At 48.5% G+C, this 21,001-nt stretch overlaps 1 protein-coding gene across 5 annotated transcripts in view; it reads left to right on the plus strand.

Moving 5' to 3' along the window:
- si:cabz01068815.1 (solute carrier family 51 subunit beta) overlaps positions 1-11,790 on the plus strand; it is a 71,733-nt gene extending 59,943 nt beyond the window's left edge. For 3 of the 5 annotated variants that reach the window (XM_038813838.1, XM_038813842.1, XM_038813841.1), the window contains 3 exons: positions 2,657-2,747; positions 6,514-6,836; positions 10,175-11,790. In XM_038813838.1, coding sequence (XP_038669766.1) covers positions 2,657-2,747; positions 6,514-6,811 — 389 coding nt within the window. In that variant the 3' untranslated portion in view covers positions 6,812-6,836; positions 10,175-11,790. The remainder of the gene's footprint in view (positions 1-2,656; positions 2,748-6,513; positions 6,837-10,174) is intronic. The other 2 variants (XM_038813839.1, XM_038813840.1) reach the window with 2 other exon arrangements.
- Positions 11,791-21,001: the final 9,211 nt, after the last annotated feature.

Genomic DNA, 21,001 nt, shown 5'->3' on the forward strand with positions numbered 1-21,001 from the left:
AGAGCATGAAAACAAAAGCAAAATACTGCAGGTGCTGAAACTCTGAAACAAAAACAGAGAATGTTGGATAAACTCAGTAGGTCTGGCAGCATCTGTAGGGAGAGAAACATAATTAATGTACGAACTTGAAACATTAACTGTTTTTTTTCTCCAGAGACCCAGGGGGGCCTGGGTTCAAATCCCGCCATGGCAGATGGTGAAATTTGAATTCAGTAAAAATCTGGAATAAAAAAGTCTAATGATGACCATCAAACCATTGTCAATTGTTGTAAAAAACCATTTTATTCACTAATGTCCTTTCGGGAAGGAAATCTGCCGTCCTTACCTGGTCTGGCCTACATGTGACTCCAGACCCACAGCAATGTGGTTGACTCTTAAATGCCCTTAGAAAGACCTAACAAGCCACTCCGTTCAAGGGCAATTAAGGATGAGCCAACCCATCCAACGACGCCCAAAAGCCATGAATGAATAAAAAAACATATATATATATATTCATAGTCAACATCAGCAACACATCTACAATTCTCGGGAGATGAGCAGTTTAACACAATATTATTCTATATATCCAGATGCTTGTTGAAGTCTATAAGGGAAGAGAAATGAGGGTTAAGTAAATTACAAGTTATAATTTTAAAAGTTAGGAATAAGAATTGTTCATCTGGGTGGTGCTACTAATGGAATTGTCATGTTGGTGTCGGACGGAAGGTTTAGGCCGCACCAGGTTAGAGCAGTGGAGTTTTTCTTTCCCAAAAGACATTAGTGAACAAGGACAGTGCAGAAGGAGACCATTCGGCCCATCAAATCTGCACTGGCCCTTGGAAAGAGCACCTTACTTAAGTCACGCCTCCACCCTATCCCTGTAATCCCACCTAACCTTTTCAACACTTAAGGGGCAATTTTACAATGGGCAATCCATCTACCTAGGGGCTGGTTTAGCCCAGGGCTAAAGAACTGGCTTTTAAAACAGACCAAGGCAGGCCAGCAGCACGGTTCAATTCCTGTACCAGCCGCCCCGAACAGTCCCCAGAATGTGGCGACTAGGGGCTTTTCACAGTAACTTCATTTGAAATGTACTTGTGACAATAAGCGATTTTCATTTCATTTTTTTTCACCTGCACGTCTTTGGACGGTGGGAGGAAACCAGAGCACTCGGAGGAAACCCGCGCAGACACGGGCCGAAAGTGCAAACTCCACACAGACAGTTCAGACAGTTACCCAAGGTCGGAAAAGAACCCGGGTCTCTGGAGCTGTGAGGCAGCAGTGCTAACCACTGTACCACTGGGCCGCCCATTAATTACCTGGGAAGGCCATTGAAGTGAACAATATGAAATGGGGCAGCCATCTCCATTGCAGAAATGGAGAGTTAATTTATTTCATTCGTTCAAGGGCAGTATTTATTGCCCACCACAGGTTGGCCTGAGAAGAGGGTGATGGTCCTGTTGCTAGACCCCCTCAGAGAGGAGTTAAGCATCAATCACGTTGGTGTCGGACGGAAGGTGTAGGCCGAACCAGGTTAGAGCAGTGGGGTTTTCCTTTCCCAAAGGACATTAGTGAACCAGGAAGTTGAGCTGCTACAACAATCTAACAGCTTCAATATCAAAGTTACTGACATCAGCTTCTTATTCCCAGATTTTATTCTTAAACATAATTCGAGGATCTCAAGCTGCTATGTCTGGTTTAACTTTATTTTCCCATGAGTGCCAGTCCCGTGGCATAGTCATTATACTGCTGTAGCATTGAGATTGGACTCAGTCAAAATGATCACAGAATCCTTATAATGCAAAAGGAGGCCATTTGGCCCATCAAGTCTGCACTGACCCTCCGAAGGAGCGTTCTCCCACCCTGTCCCTGTAACCTCACGTAACCAACACATCTTTGTGAACCAAGGGGCAATTTAGCATGCCCAATCCACCTAACCTGTATATCTTTTGGACTGCGGGAGGAAACCAGAGCACCTTGATGAAACCCATACAGACCACGGGGAGAATGTGCAAACTCCACAGTCACCCGAGGTCAGTCCCTGGCGCTGTGAGGCAGCAGCGTTAACTGTGTCACCGTGCCGCCCCTAATGCTAGCAGACCTACAGAATATTCCCAGAATTTGTACTTTTTAAAAATTTGTGCTCTCAAGGTTGTGATGTGGTTTATGGGTGCCGCATTAATGAAGAATGTTTGAAACAATTTCTTGGTAGTTCAGTGTCCTGCAAAATGCCGCACGGTCAAAAGACCAGCCTGTCCCCACAGTGTTCACCTGATGCCATCTGGTCATCCGTGCATTGTGGGGAGATGCTAAATGAAGGTCTGGTCGCAAAGGAAGAAGGGAATGTATGAGGGATAGTCACCTCGGACTATTCTTCAGCAACGTCAGTGACCATGTACTGAGCAGAATTGGCCGTGCTTGGCAATGTGGTCACAAGAACATAAGAAATCCTTCTCATCATCTCAGTCCCAAATGGTTGACGCCTTATCCTGAGATTGTGACCGCCAAGTTTAAGACTGTCTAGTCAAGGCACATTGCACAAAGGTCCTGTGGCTGTCTATGCCTACATGAGCCTTTACAAATTGCTTTGTCTCCAGTTACTACAAGGAACAAATTTTTCATTCCATTGAGCACGTGTGCCTATATAATTTGATTGAAATCCCTCTATCTCTTACAGCCACTAACTGGAACTATGCTATGTTGGCACTTGCATCCATTGCCCTGTTCCTGGGATTCCTCATTCTGGCTCTATGCTCAAGGGCAAACCAGTAAGTCAGACCTTGCCGTTTTCTTCCAAGTGCATTGCTTGATGTTTTGTAAAACGTTCCTCATGTTTCTGTTTTCTGCAGTAAAATAGATTGATAACTGAAAGAACTGTTCATTCTGAAATCTATATTGCAAATAATTTTACGATGGAACACTCGTATTCGATGGCCAGAATTATGCAGCCCCCTCCCCATGGAGGGTTTTCCCACAGCGGAGGCAGCTTGACATTGGTGGGATCGTCCAGTCCCGGCGGATTCAATGGCAATTTTCACCACTCGCCCATCCCACCGCCGGGGAAATCGGTGGCAGGGGTTGCCCGGACGAATCCACTGGCAGGAAAGACTGGAAAATCCCACCAAATATTACAAGGTTCAATCAGACCAGTTCCCCGGTGAATTGTCCCGTTTATTTATTTAGCGAGAGTAGGAAATGCATGAAACCAAAAGAATGAATGCTAAAATTGTCGTTGGGAAGAAAAGATTTGTTGAGAGTAATTTCTAATTGAGGGCTGTTAGTTGGCGTGCTCACAGTATGAAAATATTTCTTTAATATGTAAGTATTACAGGGCCATGTAGCCGGATGGAGCCCGGAAAATTCTGCTCTGCCCAACTCTTGATTGGAGTTGCGCTGAGTGACATTTTTCTATGTTTGAACTATTACATAAAAGGCAAGTCTTCATTGCTGGCAAATGGGAATAATGGAGGTAGTTCCAAGAATTGGCCTCAACCTCAGCTACAACCTGTGGTTGTATTGATATTGTGCCTCAAGTGTAAGAAAAAGTCTCCAGAAAATTCACAGGTGCATTTTAAAATAAAATATGACACCAAACAACAAAAGGGGATGTTAGAGCAGACGGCGAAAAGATTTGTCAAAATGCTAGGTTTTAAAGAGCCCATTAAAAAAAAAGTGAAATGGAGAGTGTTAGAGAGGGACTTCCAGGACTTGGGACCGAGGCAGTGAAGGTGTAGGGGCCAATGGTGGACAAACAAATTTTCCCGGAACCCACTTTTGCCAACCGGCCGACCTTTGCGACCGGCGCTGGCAGGCCTTCACGACCCATGTCATGTTCCCTTACCTTTAATGCGAAAGGGGAGCCTGCTTGATCATCACAAACTCAGTCCAATCAGGTTCACAGGAGGAGAGGGTGATGCGCGTATCAGGTGCAAACTTCATCCAGTTCCTTTGTACTGTCTTCACCTTTGTGAGAATAGAATGTCTAACCTCCACATGTATGTTATCGTGAAGGGCAATAGCAACAAACTACTTGTTTTACTCAGCACTGGGTACTCCTGGGAGGTGTTATTCCAGAATGCTGACAGTCTCATGGACTTTTGGCGTATTTTTAATGTGCTGTCACAGGTCAGGTACTGCAGCATAGTCTTTTCATGTGGAGTCAGCTGTAAGTTAATAACTGGCTCTGGGGTCACAACCACAAAGGGCATTTTCCACCCACTACTTCTCTTTCAAAATCTGAAACTTTTCCCCTCATTTGCCCGTGGTTTCCTGCATATGACACACATGGGCTTTGCATGGGCACATTTAACAAAACCATGCTTTGTTCGAGATTTTAAGTTTCTTCAGAGGCCCTTGAGCACTCTATAGAGCCAACACGAGCATTAAGCTGTCCTGCCCTGGACTCTCCTGTGCAGCTCTCTCCAGCTGATTCAGATATGAGAACCTGGCCAGTGGGTACACTGCCGATTTGTGTCTCTGGCCCTTTTTTTCTTATAACAAAATGATCCTTCTTCACAGTCCCCTTGCCTTACTTGCTACCAGCTAGAAAACGGAAGAAGCTCGCCTCCGTGGTTTTGTGCCAAACGCATGTACGGACATGGTGCAAGACATCAAGTGTATGTGCAGGGCGCGTGACCATCTCACTGCTGCTGCCTATGGTTGGAAGACTGCAAACAGTCTCTTTTCGTTCTCATTTAAAAGCCGTTAGCGGCCACTAGTCACAATTTAAATGCCGGTAGCAGCCATTGGATGCTTCTCCCGTGATTGGTACCACCAATGGAATGCAGCGACCGATCGCTCCGCGACCCTCCTGACATCTGCCCAGGACCCACCCGCGGGTCATGACCCACGCGTTGAAAAACCATGTGCGAAAGGATAAAATTAGAGGAACGCAGTATAAAAAATTAATTCACAAATGTGGAACAAAAGTGTCTATAATTTTTAACTATCAGTAATAGGCTAAAGACTTTAAATTGATCTTTAATTGAACAAGGTTTCTGTTTGAATGGGCTCAATTAATTGGGAATAAGTATTTTATGTGGAAAAGAGAACCAGGCAATGACAATTAAAAACCTAACAGGAATTGAAGATGAAAGCAATGATTAACGAGTAAAGTGGTGTAGAATCAAATACGGCAGATGGATATGAATGAGGGAGGGCATTTGGATTATTTTAGTCAGAATATTAAAATCTTTTCCCTTCTCCTCATACCCTGCGAAAAACTTTTAGATGGGAGAAATGTTCAGGTGCTCTTCACTTTGTGTGAGGAGCTTCTTGTTGACATCTGTCCAAAATGGCCCTTTCACCAGTTTCATCTATACCCATTTGATCGAATATTCTGACATAATGGTGCTCCAGATTAACCTTACCTTTATCGTTAACCATCTGGTATATCTTTCTCCGATTCATGCACAGTCACCTCTTATTGAGGGTAATGAACCCCAACATCTTGAAACTTCTTGTACCCCAACCCTTTCATGTTCGGGATAAGCATTGTGCAACAGAATACCATAGAGATGTTTGAATCGCTTGCTAATACATAGAGACATGAAGACTGTTCACAATAGGCCTAGCTACCGACTCCAGCCCCCTCCCAGTCTAAGGTTAAACCAGTCTGTTCACAACTTTGTGTCAGATTTAATTCACAAGATGTGTTTGCGACTTTGTCGTCGTGCTCTGACCACCTATTTCTAACTCCTTAACATCCCCTAACTTCAGCCCTGTCTCAGCTGAACTGCTGCTGAAATCCTCATTCATGTCTTTGTCACCTCTAGACTTGACTATTCCAACACAATTCTGGTTGATCTCCCACATTCCAGCTGCATAAACTCTTGTCGCCCATGTGTTAACTCACAGCAAAGACCGCTCCCCTATCACCCCTGTGTTCGCTGACCTCCTGGCATCTGGTGACGCAACATCTTGATTTTAAAATTCCCATCCTTGTTTTCAAATCCCTCCATGCCCCTCACCCCTCCCTCCATACCCTCACCCCTCTCTATCATAAGTCTGGCCTCTTGTTATATCTACAATTTGAATTGCTCCATCATTGAAAATTAAATGAAATGAAAATCGCTTATTGTCACGAGTAGGCTTCAATGAAGTTACTGTGAATAGCCCCTAGTTGCCACATTCCGGCCCCTGTCCGAGGAGGTTGGTACGGGAATCGAACCGTGCTGCTGGCCTGCTTGGTCTGCTTTAAAAGCCAGCGATTTAGCCCAGAGAGCTAAACCATTAGCCATACCTTCAGTTGCCTTGGCCCCAAGCTCCAGAATTCCCCCCCCCCCCCTCCACATCTCCATCTCCCTATCTCACTTTTCTCCTTAAAAACCCACCTCTGACCAGGTCTTTGGTCCTCTGATCTAATCTCTCCTCCTGTGTCTCGGTGTCATACTTTGTGCTCTGGTGCTCCTGTGACGAACCTTCGGATGTTTCATTTCTGTTGTTCTTGTTGAAGAAAATAATCTTCGTCTCAGTCCTTTTTCTCTGTACTTGGCCAAAATTCACCAGTCCCTTCTTATCCCCATGATATTGCAGGAAGAAAAAGATTAAGGCACTGAGTGAACTGGAGAACAGGAATGCAACAGCGAGCAAGCCAGTCCAGAAGATGGTGGCGCAGCCTGCAGATAAAATTGGCAACTCTGCAGATGAAATTGACAGCTCTGCAGAGACTGACCAGATGTTGCAGGCCAACAAACAAGCCTACATTTTCATGGACCAGGCGCCATACAGGTCATCCCCCAAAATCTCACCCAAACCTGGGGAGATTATGATCGAGTGGAAGGATGGAAATATAAGTTCCCTTTTCATGGACGCAAAGGAAGACGATGTGTAGACGCCCAAGTTACAGGACTGAGCTGGTGATAAAGAATTTATTTTTAAGATTAAAATAATTGATTTTTGTAAAAATACTTTCAGCAAATAAAAGGCGAAATGGATAGCAGGCTGATACAGAATGGAAATGATACTAAGTGGTTATGGATAGTTATTTAGACAGGCAAAAGGTGGAAAATAGAATTCCGCAAGAAATGGTGCTGGGACCACAATTGTTCATAATTCACATAAACGCTATGGGCTCCTGATTGACACCCCAGCCACCCCTTTAAACATTCACTCCCTCCACCATTGACTGCCAGTGGCTGCCACGTGTACCAGCTGCAATATGCACTGCAATAACTCACCAAGGCTCCTTCTTCCAAACCCACAACCTCTACCATCTAGAAAGACAAGGGCAGCAGATGCATGGGTCTACCACCACCTGAAAGCTCCTCTCCAAGCCACACACCATAATATATCGGCCATTCCTTCACCGTTGGGTCAAAATCCAGGAATTCGCTCTCTAACAGCACTTTGAGTGTACCAGCATCAAATGGCCTTCAGCATAGAACATACAGTGCTGAAGGAGGCCATTCGGCCCATCAGGTCTGCACCAACCCACTTAAGCCCTCACTTCCACCTGTAACCCAATAACCCCTCCTAACCTTTTTGGTCACTAAGGGCAATTTATCATGGCCAATCTACCTAACCGCCACATCTTTGGACTGTGGGAGGAAACTGGAGCACCCGGAGGAAACCCACGCAGACACGGGGAGAACGTACAGACTCCGCACAGACAGTGACCCAGCGGGGAATTGAACCTGGGACCCTGGCGCTGTGAAGCCACAGTGCTATCCACTTGTGCTACCGTGCTGCCCACAAAGCAGTTCAAGAAGGCGAGTCTTCACCATCTTCAGGGCAATTAGGGATAAGCAATGTGGCCTAGCAAATAATGCCTGCATCCCATGAAAGAATAATCAAAATTCTTGGGAATCAGATGTACAATTTCGCAATTTGTGGATGATAGTAAGTATTAAAGTATAGTTTAAGGCTATGGAAGATGGGGCGTAACGGTGATGCAGTGGTTAGCACTGCTGCCTCACGGTGCTGAGGACCCGGGTTTGATCCCAGCCCTGGGTCACTGTCCATGTGGAGTTTGCACATCCTCCCCGTGTCTGCATGGGGTCCCACCCCCACAAACCCAAAGATGTGCAGCGTAAGTAGATTGGCCACGCTAAATTGCCCCTTAATTGAAAAATAAAATGAATTGGGTAGTCTAAATTTATATTGAAAAAAATAAGACTGTGGAAGACTTCGACCAGATAAAAGAGGATGGTAACAAACCTGCAGAATGTAATTGTAAAATTAATTTCAGTACATATAAGTGTGAGGTATGATATTTTGGTAGGAAGAATAAGGAGGTCACACACTGCTCGAAAAAAAAAGGTTTAAATGGGTTAGAGGAGCAAAGAGATCTATGTAGTGACACAGCTTAGTAAGGTTTAATCTTGAGGGATAGAATTTAAAAAGTGAGACTGGGGGTGTGATCCAGCAGCCACGCTGCACCTGAAAAGCAGCTCGCCTCGTCGCAGTGAGGCCGGTAAAAGCTGGGAGACCAAGGTGCCAAGCTGGCAGTTTTTTGTGTCCTGTCGATCACTGGGGAGTTCTGGCGAGCTGAGCTCCCCAGTGTACAAAACGGGGCTGTGTGCGGCCGCGTTGAACACTGGGAAACACGTGGCTAAACGCGCTCGCAATGGGACTTTGTTCCCAATTAGTTGAATCGAGCCTGTTACGCTAAACATGCAGCGAACCTTGGTTAAGCCACACCTTGAAATTATTAAAGTGCCTGTCTGATAGCGTCGGCACAGAGATGTTTCCAACGATGGGAGAGACCAAAATACAAAAGAGTCTCTAAAAATCCAACAGTGAATTTGTGAGAAATGTTTTTATTCAAAGAGTAGTAGCTACATGGAGCTCACTACCTCAAGGAAAGGTTGAGGTGATTATATTAGGCAGTTGCAGTTAAAGGGAGAAAGGAATAGATGGATATGTGGATAGATAAGAGGAGTGCGAGGAGGCTCGTGTGAGACCAAGGGCTGCCAGAGATCAGGTGGGTAGAATAGCCAGTTGTGGTGTAAACACTAAGTCATAAATCTGGGCAAGTTTCCTATGGAGACAATTAACCCATGTGTGTGGGCTTGCTGCACGTAAAGAAGGGAGATAATCTCTTTTGTGCTAAGTACTTTACTTAAAAAATCATCGTTGACATCTGTTTAAACAGTCCATAGAATTTTCAAGGCTGTTTCCAGAGTTGTAACTAACCTGCAGTAACAGTATATCTCCAGTTTATGACGGATTCCATCAACAGATTCCTCCCAGATAATAATAATCGCTTATTGTCACAAGTAGGCTTCAATGAAGATACTGTGAAAGCCCCTAGTCACCACATTCCACCACCTGTTCAGGAGGCCAGTACAGGAATTGAACCTCCGCTGCTGGCCTTGTTCTGCATTACAAGTCAGCTGTTTAGCCCACTGTGCTAAAGCCACCCCTACAGATGATCTGTGTCCAGAGAGCCTGCCTGCCTCCAGGCTGTCTGCCTCCACTTTACCTGTCGATCTCTGGGTGGCCATTGCTGATTCAAGGCTGCATCTTGATGGAAAAATGATCGTGTACTAACAACGCAATCAACCTGCAAATTCAGGGGATTAAGGGACACACTGTGAGTTAGGAAGCTCCAGCATTTTGCGGGTTGATTTGTGCTGCTTTGACTTTTGCTTTGTGTGTGAGGCTGCTTCCCCGTGTCGAGGTCCCAGGTTCGATCCAAGCTCTGGGTCACTGTCCGTGTGGAGTTTGCACATTTGCCCCGTGTTTACGTGGGTTTTGCCTCCGCAACCCAAAGATGTGCAGGTGGATTGGCCACGCTAAATTGTCCCTTAATTGGAAAAAATGAATTGGGTACTCTAAATTTAAAAAAGAAATAAAATTTGTCATCAATTGTCATTAAAAACCCACCTGCCCTTCAGGGAAGAAAATCTGCTATCTTCAGCCTGTTGTGCCCACATGTGACTCCAGACCCAGAGCAAAATGGTTGACTCTTAACTGCCCACTGAAATGGTCTAGTCAGTTCAAGGGCAATTAGGGATGGGCAAAAAATGCTGGCTTTGCCAGCGATGCTGATACCCCATGAAATAATAATTTAATTGCTAACATCAACTTCTCTGCTCCAGAAAGGGAATAAGAACATATTCAATCTTCATGTTAGAACATTTTAAAATTAACACATTTAATTATTTTCTTTTCCACTCTGTCCCTTTACTGCAGTTTAATACATTATTTATTTCACTCACACTTTCTTTTTCTTTACCTGATTCTAATTCAGGTTACCATCTACAAGAGACGCTGCAGGAACTCACCAAGGTTCCTGAGACAGCACCTTCCAAAACTGCGACCACTACCATCTAGAAAGACAAGGGCAGCAGACACATGGGAACCCCACCACCTGGAAGTTTCCCTCCAAGTCACTCACCATCCTGACTTGGAAATATATCGGTCGTTCCTTCACTGCCGCTGGGTCAAAATGCTGGAATGCCCTCCCTAACTGCACTGTGGGTGTACCTACACCTCAGGCACCACAGTGGTCCAAGAAGTCACCACACCATCTCAAGGGCAACTAGGGATGGGCAATATTTGCTGGCCGAGCCAGCGATGCCCACATCCTGTAAAATTAATTTTTGAAAACTTCTTAGTTGTTCCTCCGTTATTTTCCCAATCGTTAATTGTCATTGATGGAGGAGAAAGGCTGTTCCTCCCTAAGTACCAGAAAAGTCTGTGTACCCCTTGCCAGCACCATGCTGTTATCAACCCGCACTTCCAGAAAATCATAGTGCAAAACAATGTCTACATAACATCCTATGCCACAAGATGCCTCGATCCAGCAAGATCCAGCCCCTTACAGCTTCTCAACTGGCTACTGGCTATTGTAATGATGCATATAGAATTGATTCATTGCATTAATAAAAGAACGTTATCCAAGAATATAAAAAACATCGATGCGGAGATGCCAGCGTTGGACTGGGGTGAGCACAATAAGAAATCTTACAACACCAGGTTAAAGTCCAACAGGTTTGTTTCGAATAAATAACATCAGTTGATGGACAAGCAAAGGTTGGAAGGATAGGTTTTAGCACAAAGTACTTACTGTCTCTCCCGATGCAAAACTATGAAAGGATTGAGGTATATTTTGCTTTGTGCAGAGAGTTGAAGAATCTTTTTTCAGTAATATTGCACTTTTTTTTGTTAAGCCTCTATGTACAAGAAAGAATCATTTATCTTTTATTCTTGTGTTTGGAAATTACACCAATGGATTTGCATCTATCTCCCACCACAGAAACCTACCATTTTCAGTTGTCAATGAGGTAGTCTTTGAATATTCACAAAGAAACTCGATTCACATCTGTGGCAATGGACCCTTTGCACCAGCTTACAGGCCAGACTAGAAGCTGCTGAGCCAGTGTGTTTCAGTGTAAGCTTGGTATGCTAACTCAGCAGAAATTGGCACAGCAAAAAGGGAATCTCACCCTGGAATGCATCTAAAGTCACAGGACCCTTACACCAGGATAACTGTTGAAATAACAATATCATAACACAAATATTGCTGAAAAAAAGCATATGTTGTCAAAGCTTCTCGTCTTGCACCCATCAGGACAATTTGCATGAATACCGAATGTAAAGGAAACAACAATTTATACCTAATGAGAAGAGAGTGTGGAATTATTGGCAAGTGGACTCTGATAAGACACTGATTTAATATCAGCTGAAAACAACTTTAAAAAGTGAAGATGCTTTTATATCCACTCCCAACTTTTGTTCTTTGAATTTTCTGTTTATTTAGTGAAATTCCTGCATAGTTTTATGTTTGCAATATCAAAAAGTACCATTTGAACTGAAAGAAACATTTGTCGAAAGGTTTATTTGAATAAAACAACATAGAGCTGGTTGTACTTTTACTTGAACTATGTACCAGGTCCAGGAAGAGAATGTTCCAATTCTATGAAATCCTTATTAGTTACAGAATGCAAAAAAATGACTTACTAAAATTTGCTTTTTAATTCTTTTTCCAATTAAGGGTAATTTAGCTTGGCCAATCCACCTACCCTGCACATCTTTGGGTTGTGAGGGTGAGACCCACGCAGACATGGGGAGAATGTGAAAACTCCACACGGACAGTGACCTGGGGCCAGGATTGAACCCAGGTCCTTAGCGCAGTGAGGCAGCAGTGCTGACCACAGCGCCACCTTGCCACCCCAACTTACTGGAATTTGTGGGTTTTGTGCGGACATCTTCAGGAATGGCATCATCCAGCAAACAGATTTTTGAAGAATTATGTTTTTCAAGATTTCTGCCAGTAGGTGGACAATGGAGTGACTGATGCGGAGATCAGGACACAACGGATGATTCGTGCGAGAACCCCAAATTGGGGTCAGGTCAGGCCGATTGCGAGTTAACCATCTCTCTCCGCCCGGCACGATCCAGATCTCGCGCTCACTAGGCAAGATACAGATCTGCGTGTATAATAATGATAATCTTTCTTAATATCACAAGTAGGCTTACATTAACACTGCAATGAAGTTACTGTGAAAATCCCCTAGTCGCCACATTTCGGTACACAGAGGGAGAATTCAGAATGTCCAATTCACCTAACAAGCATGTCTTTCGGGACATGTGGGAGGAAACCGGAGCACCCGGAGGAAACTCACGCAGGGAGAACATGCAGACTCCATGCAAACAGTGACCCAAGCCGGGAAACGGACCCGGGTTCCTGATGCTGTGAAGCACCAGTGCTAACCACTGTGCTACCGTATTTAAATGAGCCTAATGACCAGGGTACCCGTGAGCCAGGTTTGCAGTGCCAGATGGGCGCACATGGTGCAGTAATTAGCACTTGGACTGCAGCACTGAGGACCCGGGTTCGAATCCCGGCCCTGGGTCACTGTCCGTGTGCAGTTTGCACATTCTCCCCGTGTCTGCGTGGGTTTCAACCCCACAACCCAAAGATGTGCAGGGTAGGTGGATTGGTCATGCTAAACTGCCCCTTAATTGGAAAAAAATAATTGAGTACTCTAAATTTATATTTTAAAAAAGGTTTGCAGTGCCACGGTTCGGCTGGGTCCATGGGGGGGCGGATGGATGGGAGTGGGGGGGGAGGGACTTACCAATTGGAGGGGGAGGGTTCCTAGAGGCTTCAACAAGGTTGGGGTGGTGAGTCCCAATCCCAGGCCAAAGGCAAGATACCAGTAGTTTTGTAGCTAGCTCCAAAGGGAGCGGTTTCCAAAGGGAATCACCTAAAAGTAATCAATCCAGTCCGAGAATAACATTCTTCCTCCGGGGACCTCTTGGGGTCTTCTCAAGTGTCTCCATGGTGCCTCAGATTAGTTCTCAGCTGGTTGGAGTTTGTAAATACGTTATACGGTAGAGGGAGAAATTCTGCCGTAGATTGAAAACGGGTCTTCTTCACCCTACCACTGCAATTCTAGGGGGGGGGGGGTCTCAGCATGGGCTGAAGAAGAGTGCTTTCTGAGGGCCGCTGCAGACCTGATGGGCCGAATGGCGTCCTTCTGCAATATAAATTCTATGATCCTCAATGGGTGAGAGGCACCTTCATGTGGAAGCACCCTCTCAGTTATGGGCAGCATGGTAGCATAGTGGTTAGCACTGTTGCTTCACAGCTCCAGGGTCCCAGGTTCGATTTCCGGCTGGGTCACTGTCTGTGCGGAGTCTGCACATCCTCCCCGTGTCTGCGTGGGTTTCCTCCGGTTTCCTCCCACAGTCCAAAGATGTGCAGGTTAGGTGGGTTGGCCATGCTAAATGGCCCTTAGTCCAAAATTGCCTTTAGTGTTGGGTGGGGTTGCTCGGTTATGGGGGTGGGGTGGGGGTGTGGGCTTGGGTAGGGTGCTCTTTCCAAGAGCTGGTGCAGACTAGATGGGCCGGATGGCCTCCTTCTGCACTGTGGATTCCATGAAAGAGGGTGGCTGAGATTGACCAGCCCCTACCCTGTGTGTATTCCAGCGGCGTTGAATTCCCGACCCGCAGAAGTCAATGCCCATTGTCGTTGCTCACAGGCCTGACTGCCGGGAACCCCGTTACAGGGGTCACCTTGGGCAAGACCGGAAGATTCCGCAGGCAGGATGGGCCAGAAAATTCCACTGTATTCCAGCCCAAATTCTTAGCCCTCAAGTTCAAAAACTCCCTTTTCACCCTTTCCCAATCCAGGTATTTTGCTGCCTTAAATTTAGCCACATGGAGGGAATGGTATTTGCCGATGTAACCATGTGTGCAAAGAGCTCCTCATGTGCAGCGTAAATGGATGACTGCCTGAGTGGAACCTCAGACCTGTCACTACAGTGGGAATACAGCATTAATATTGTTAATGTTTGGAAAAGGCTGCCACCTCGTGCAGCAAATACAGATTCATTGGTCTCTTTCTCTGAGGGAATGTTCTAAAGTTATGGTGCCGGTCTGCCATAAAATCACTAACTCACTTTTGTTTAATGTACAGAAAGCTCACACTCAACATGGCAAGGGCTCTTAAAGGGGGCTGACTGGGATTTTCCAGTTGGCCTTCAGTTTCTCCGTGCGACGGGGGAAAGGGGGGTGGGGGGGGGGGAGGTTAGCTAGCTGGCCATGGAGACCCAATGACAGGCTGAGGTGCCACTTCCGCCAGGCAGGTTGAGAGAACCACGTTGCTTGCTTATAGCCAAAGGCCACACTGGGAGAAGGACATCCCACCCCGTCCCCCTCCACCTCCCCCCTCAATGGTGGCCTGGTTTCTTTTACTGTGTGATTTCTGGTGAAACCGGGTTACGGGGATAGGGTGGAGGCATGGGCTGAAGAAGAGTGCTTTCTAAGGGCCGCTGCAGACCTGATGGGCCAAATGGCGTCCTTCTGCACTATAAGTTCTCTGATCTGGAATGGGTAAGAGGCACCTTCACGTGGAAGCACCCTCTCAGTTATTGACCCTTTCTTGCAGGTTCCTGCTTCTCCGAAGTTGGAAAGTCTCTGCTAGGCCCTCTAGCTTCAAGAGCCTGCCTGCCATTCTTAATTTAGACAGAGAACCGGGCGGAATTCTCCACACCTTCAGGGGTTAGGCCCGCGCCGGAGTGATTTCCGCTCCGCCGGTGGCACGAAAACCGGCGCCAACGGCCTTTGGCGCTTCGCCGCCCGGCGTCGGGGCTGGCCGAAAGGCCTTTGCCGGTCAGCGCATCTGTCGGTGCGTCAGCGGCCGCTGACGTCACCACCGGCGCATGCATGGTAGGGGGGGCCTCTTCTGCCTCCGCCATGGTGGAGGCCGTGGCGGCGGCAGAAGAAAAAGAGTGTCCCCACGGCACTGGTCCGCCCGCCGATTGGTGGGCCCCGATCGCAGGCCTGGCCACCGTGGGGGCACCCCCCGGGGTCTGATCGCACCCCCCCCCCCCCCCGGGAGCCCGCTCACGCCGCCAATCCCGCCGGCACCAGAGATGGTTTAAACCACGTCAGCGGGATTGGCCTGTTAGCGGCGGAACTTCGGCCTATCGCGGCCCACTCCCGCCAATTCCCGGGTGGCGGAGAATTCCGGCCACGGCGGGATTTACGGCGGCCCCGGGTGATTCTCCGACCTTGCGGGGGGTCGGAGAATTCCGCCCCCGGTCTCCATGCCAATTAAGAGGGTGCTCCAGTTAAAATCTGAATGTGTAATTGCTCCCACCCGAGGCAGCGTTTGGATCCCAAAACAGTTTTGACAACCATTTCCCACTTCAAAGTGAAAACTCGGCCCCAGGAGAGAGCAGGGACAGAGGACCTGGCGAATGATGTGCAATGATTTTGAAGGTATATATTGAGAGAGTGAGCAGTAACATTGTGGTGAACCACTGTGTGCACCTGTATTTTATTTTTACATAGAATTTACAGTGCAGAAAGAGGCCATTCGGCCCATCGAGTCTGCACCGGCTCCTGGAAAGAGCACCCTACCCAAGGTTAACACCTCCACCCTATCCCCATAACCCAGTAACCTCACCCAACACTAAGGGCAATTTTGGACACTAAGGGAAATTTATCATGGCCAATCCACCTAACCTGCACATCTTTGGACTGTGGGAGGAAACCGGAACACCCGGAGGAAACCCACGCACACACGGGGAGAATGTGCAGACTCCGCACAGACAGTGACCCAAGCCGGAATCGAACCTGGGACCCTGGAGCTGTGAAGCGATTGTGCTATCCACAATGCTACCGTGCTGCCCGTATTAGGGGATGTAAGGTAGGACCTGCACTACAGGTTTTCTGGTAGCCCCTGCCAGCTGGCTCCGCCCACTAGGAGGTGTATAAATATGCTTGTCCTCCACTGATCTACCATTTTGCCAGCTGCAGCAGGAGGCCACGCATCTGACTGCAATAAAGCCACAGTTGTATCCAATCTGAGTCTTTTGTGCAACTGATCGTGCATCAATTTATTGCAGTCAGATTTTCAACAAGCTGGATATCAGAATCAAACCAGATCGCCTGCAGCTGGATCCGCACTCGCCCGATGCCAGAAAGGACTTTAATCACTGGCTAGCTTGTTTCAAGGCTTACATCAATGCAGCGACCCCCACACCGACGGAGGCTCAGAAGATACAGGTCTTGTATTCCAGGTTGAGCTCCAGCGTGCTCCCGTTGATCCAGGACGCCCCGAATTACGCGGAAGCGATGGCACTCCTAAAAAAAAAACTATGCGCACAAAGCGAACACGCTCTTCGCCAGGCACGTACTCGCCACTCGCTCTCAACTCCCTGGTGAGTCCATCGAAGACTTCTGGCGGGCCCTAATCCCACTTGTCCAGGATTGTGACTGTCAGGCCGTTACAGCCACCAAACATTCTAATCTCCTCATGCGAGATGCGTTCGTAACGGGGATTGGGTCGGACCCCATCCGACAACGACTGCTGGAAGGGGCCACGCTCGACCTAGTGGAGACAAAAACTTTAGCGCTCTCCATGACGGTTGCATCCTGTAATGTTCAGGCCTACCCCCCTCGCCACGCGGCCCACCCGTTCTATCCTTCCTGGACCCCGCAAATGACCCCCCCAGCTGGGGCCCTGCCTAGCCAATATGCTTGCGCCGCACGCCAATCTGTGCACCCCGGGGGTCCCCGCTGCTACTTCTGCGGCCAACAGAAGCACCCATGCCAACACTGTCCAGCCTGCGCCGCCACTTGCACGTCTTGTAGCAAAAAGGGCCACTTCGCAGCAGTGTGCCAGGCCCGCGCATTCGCTGCTATCGCCCCTCCCCCCTGCCAAACGCACAATGGGCGCCACCATCTTCTCCACCCGGGGCTACGTGCGGCCAGTGGGTGCCGCCATCTCCTCCCCCTCAGTCCACGTGCGGCCCATGGGTGCCACCATCTTGTCCCACCCCCGCAATGTGCGCCCCATGGGCGCCGCCATTTTGTTCCCTACAGGACCTCCGGACGCCGCCATCTTGTCTTCCCCATGAGGCAGGAACGCCACCGACATCCCACGACCTGGGCCGCCGACTATCTCCATCCGAAACCTCTGGCGACCACCCGCAGCTTGCCTCGATGACACTGGACCAGTCTCGTCCACACAACTTGTCCACCGCTTCGACAACGGTGAAAATCAATGGCCATGTGACCTCTTGCCTGCTGGACTCCGGGAGCACCGAAAGCTTCATACACTGGATACGGTAAGGCACTGCTCCCTCGCGGTCTACCCTGCCAACCAGCGGATCTCCCTGGCCTCCGGATCCCACTCTGTCCCGATCCGAGCATTCTGTACGGTCACTCTCACAGTCCAGGGCGTAGAATTCAGCGCTTTCCGTCTCTACGTCCTCCCCAACCTCTGCACTACACTATTGCTGGGCCTGGATTTCCAGTGCAATCTCCAGAGCCTCACCCTCAAATTCGGCAGGCCCCTACCTCCACTCACCGTTTGCGACCTCACGACCCTCAAGGTTGACCCCCCTCCCTCTTTGCCAATCTAACTTCGGATTGCAAACCTGTTGTCACCAGGAGCAGACAGTACAGCACCCAGGACAAGGCCTTCATCAGGTCCGAGGTCCAGCGGCTGCTTCGGGAGGGTATCATCGAGGCCAGCAACAGCCCCTGGAGAGCCCAAGTGGTAGTAGTTAAAACTGGGGACAAACACAGAATGGTCGTGGACTACAACCAGACCATCAATCGGTACACGCAGCTCGACGCGTACCCCCTCCCACGCATATCTGATATGGTCAATCAGATCACGCAGTACCGGGTCTTCTCAACAATTGACCTGAAATCCGCCTACCGCCAGCTCACCATCCGTAAATCGGACCGTCCATACACTGCCTTCGCAGCAGACGGTCGACTCTATCACTTTCTTAGGGTTCCCTTCGGCGTCACTAACGGCGTCTCGGTCTTCCAAAGGGAGATGGGCCGAATGGTCGACGGGTACGGTTTGCGGGCCACGTTTCCGTACTTAAATAATGTCACCATCAGCGGCCATGATCAGCAGGACCACGATGCCAACCTCGCTAAATTCCTCCGCACCGCCACTCTTCTCAACCTTACGTATAATAAAGAGAAGTGTATGTTCAGTACGACCCGCTTAGCCACCCTCAGCTATGTAGTCCAAAACGGACTTCTGGGGCCCGATCCCGACCGCATGCGCCCCCTCATGGAGCTCCTCCTCCCCCACTGCCCCAAGGCCCACAAATGCTGCCTGGGGTTCTTTTCGTACTACGCCCAGTGGGTCCCAAACTATGCGGACAAGGTCCGCCCACTCATACAGTCCACTCAATTTCCCCTCGCGGCCGAGGCACAACATGCCTTCGCCCATATCAGAGCAGACATAGCCAAGGCCGGTATGCACGCAATAGACGAGACACTGCCCTTTCAAGTAGAAAGCGACGCTTCAGATGTCGCCCTTGCTGCCACTCTAAATCAGGCAGGCAGACCCGTGGCATTCTTTTCCCGCACCCTTCATGCCACTGAAATTTGGCACTCATCCGTCGAAAAAGAGGCCCAAGTATGCCTACGTGGAGTTCCCCGACGGCTGCCAAGATACTGTCTCCCTCGGGGACCTGGCACCGTCAGGTTCCAGCCAAACACACTTCCCCACCCATGCGCCACCCTCCCCTCCCCCAGCGCTCCCAACATTAACCCCAACAGATCCATCCCACCTTCCCCTGCCCACGCAAGAGGACGAAGAAGATTTCGGCACGCTCACCGGGGTCATCTGACTGCAGGCCAGCACCAGCACCACCAGCACCAACATCGGTGACACCAGCACCGCCAGCGCCGCCACCGTTACGTCGCTCCCAGCGAATCGTCAAAGCACCGGATCGACTGAACCTCTGACGGGCACCAGACCGTCAAAATGGACATTTTGTTTTTCTTCCCCACTCATTTTCTAAGACACATAATTCTCAACACCGTATATAGTTCCACACCACTCCCGCCAGACTCATTTTTAACAGGGGGTGAATGTGGTGAACCACTGTGTACATCTGTATTAGGGGATGTAAGGTAGGACCTGTACTACAGGTTCGCCGGTAGCCCCTGCCTGCTGGCTCCGCCCACTAGGAGCTGTATAAATATTCGTGTCCTCCACTGATCTGCCATTTCGCCAGCTGCAGCAGGAGGACACACATCCGACTGCAATAAAGCCACAGTTGTATCCAATCTGAGTCTTTGTGCAATTGATCGTGCATCAAACATATGTGGGATTTTAAGCTTCCTAAAAGGATGTATTGAGTACAAAAGCAGGGAAGCAATGCAGAACCTTGATAAAGCTCTGGTTCGACCACAACTGGAGTATTGCGTACAGTTCTGGTCATCACACTTTGGGAAGGATGTCGAGGCGTCCTGCATAGGGTGCAGAGATTTGCCCGAGTGGTTCCAGGTGTGGGGGATTCCAAAGTTATGGAGAAGCTGGGATTATTCAGTTTGGAGCAAAGGAAATTGAGAGGAGATCGGATAGCGGTGTGCAGGATTACGGCAGATTTGGATAATGCAGACAAAGAAAAATTGTTGCCATTAGCTGATGATACCGGGCAAGAGGACACAGATTTAAGATACAGAAGGGGTGCGAGGAAGGTTTTTTTTTAAACCACGCATGAGAATAACCTGGAACTCTTTGCCTACAAGGGTAGTGGAAACTGAGACAATGGGCGGCATTTTCCTTTTTTTCCCTAAGTGCTGGACCAGGTGAGAAATCAGATCCACGGCTCACCCACTGCACTGTCAGCCTTTCTCTCTCTATTGTGCAGCACTTTGTTAAAAGGAAATGCTGGAATCATATCTCACGCTGGCCGGGCAAGGTTGGCTCTCCAGCAATCCTTTTATAAAAAGGCGTCCTGATCTTAATAAAAAGGAAGATCCTGCCCATGGAGATAGACACCCACCATGCACATGCATCCCACCCTCTCAACCAGGGAAACCCCCCCTCCCCCCATGGTACTGAGACATGGGATGGGGGAGACCCCTCCCTGCCCCACGGACCTCCCCAACTGAAGCCCCCCCTCTCCCAGCATTGCCCCTTGGCAACTTGGCACTGCCTTCTGGCACCCTGCCACTGCACCCAGCACATCCAACTCCCCCCACAGGGGCTGTACCTACCTGTGCACGCATCACCTGGTTCGTTTTTAAAAAGCCAGTTGTAAATCTTGCTGACATCACGTCATGCAGCGAGGGAGGAGTCCTTAATGTGGGGGGGGAAATGGTACAGTGGGGAAGCCTGCTAATGATATGTTAATACAATGACATTTTGGCCCTTCTTGGGAGTAAGGTGATGCGACCATCAATTCACACGAAACCTGGAGTAGAAGTAAAGTGTGGCTTTAATCAACTAGAACAGTGCCTGCCTGTGACTGATCTGTTAGTGGGAGCCGCCTACAGGGCGACTGCTCTTTATACCTCCCCTCAAGGGGCGGAGCCCACACAGGCCCCAGCATGCTACATTATAGGTAATACCATACAATGGTCCAGAGGTGGAGCCCATATGTGCAACAGAGTAAAACAGATAAGCACATGGTGAATTGTTACAGCAATACATTCATCACATAAATGGCAGGAAAAATTTGAAAACTAGATCTTGCTGGCAAGATTTTCCTTTGTCAGCCCTCGTGGGATTTTGCGCTCGCATTGTTATTTGCACTCAGGGTGAACCCAGGTGCAAAATTCCACCCCCATCCCACCC

The sequence above is a fragment of the Scyliorhinus canicula genome, chromosome 12, assembly GCF_902713615.1.
Source record: "Scyliorhinus canicula chromosome 12, sScyCan1.1, whole genome shotgun sequence".
Classification (NCBI taxonomy): Eukaryota; Metazoa; Chordata; class Chondrichthyes; order Carcharhiniformes; family Scyliorhinidae; genus Scyliorhinus; species Scyliorhinus canicula.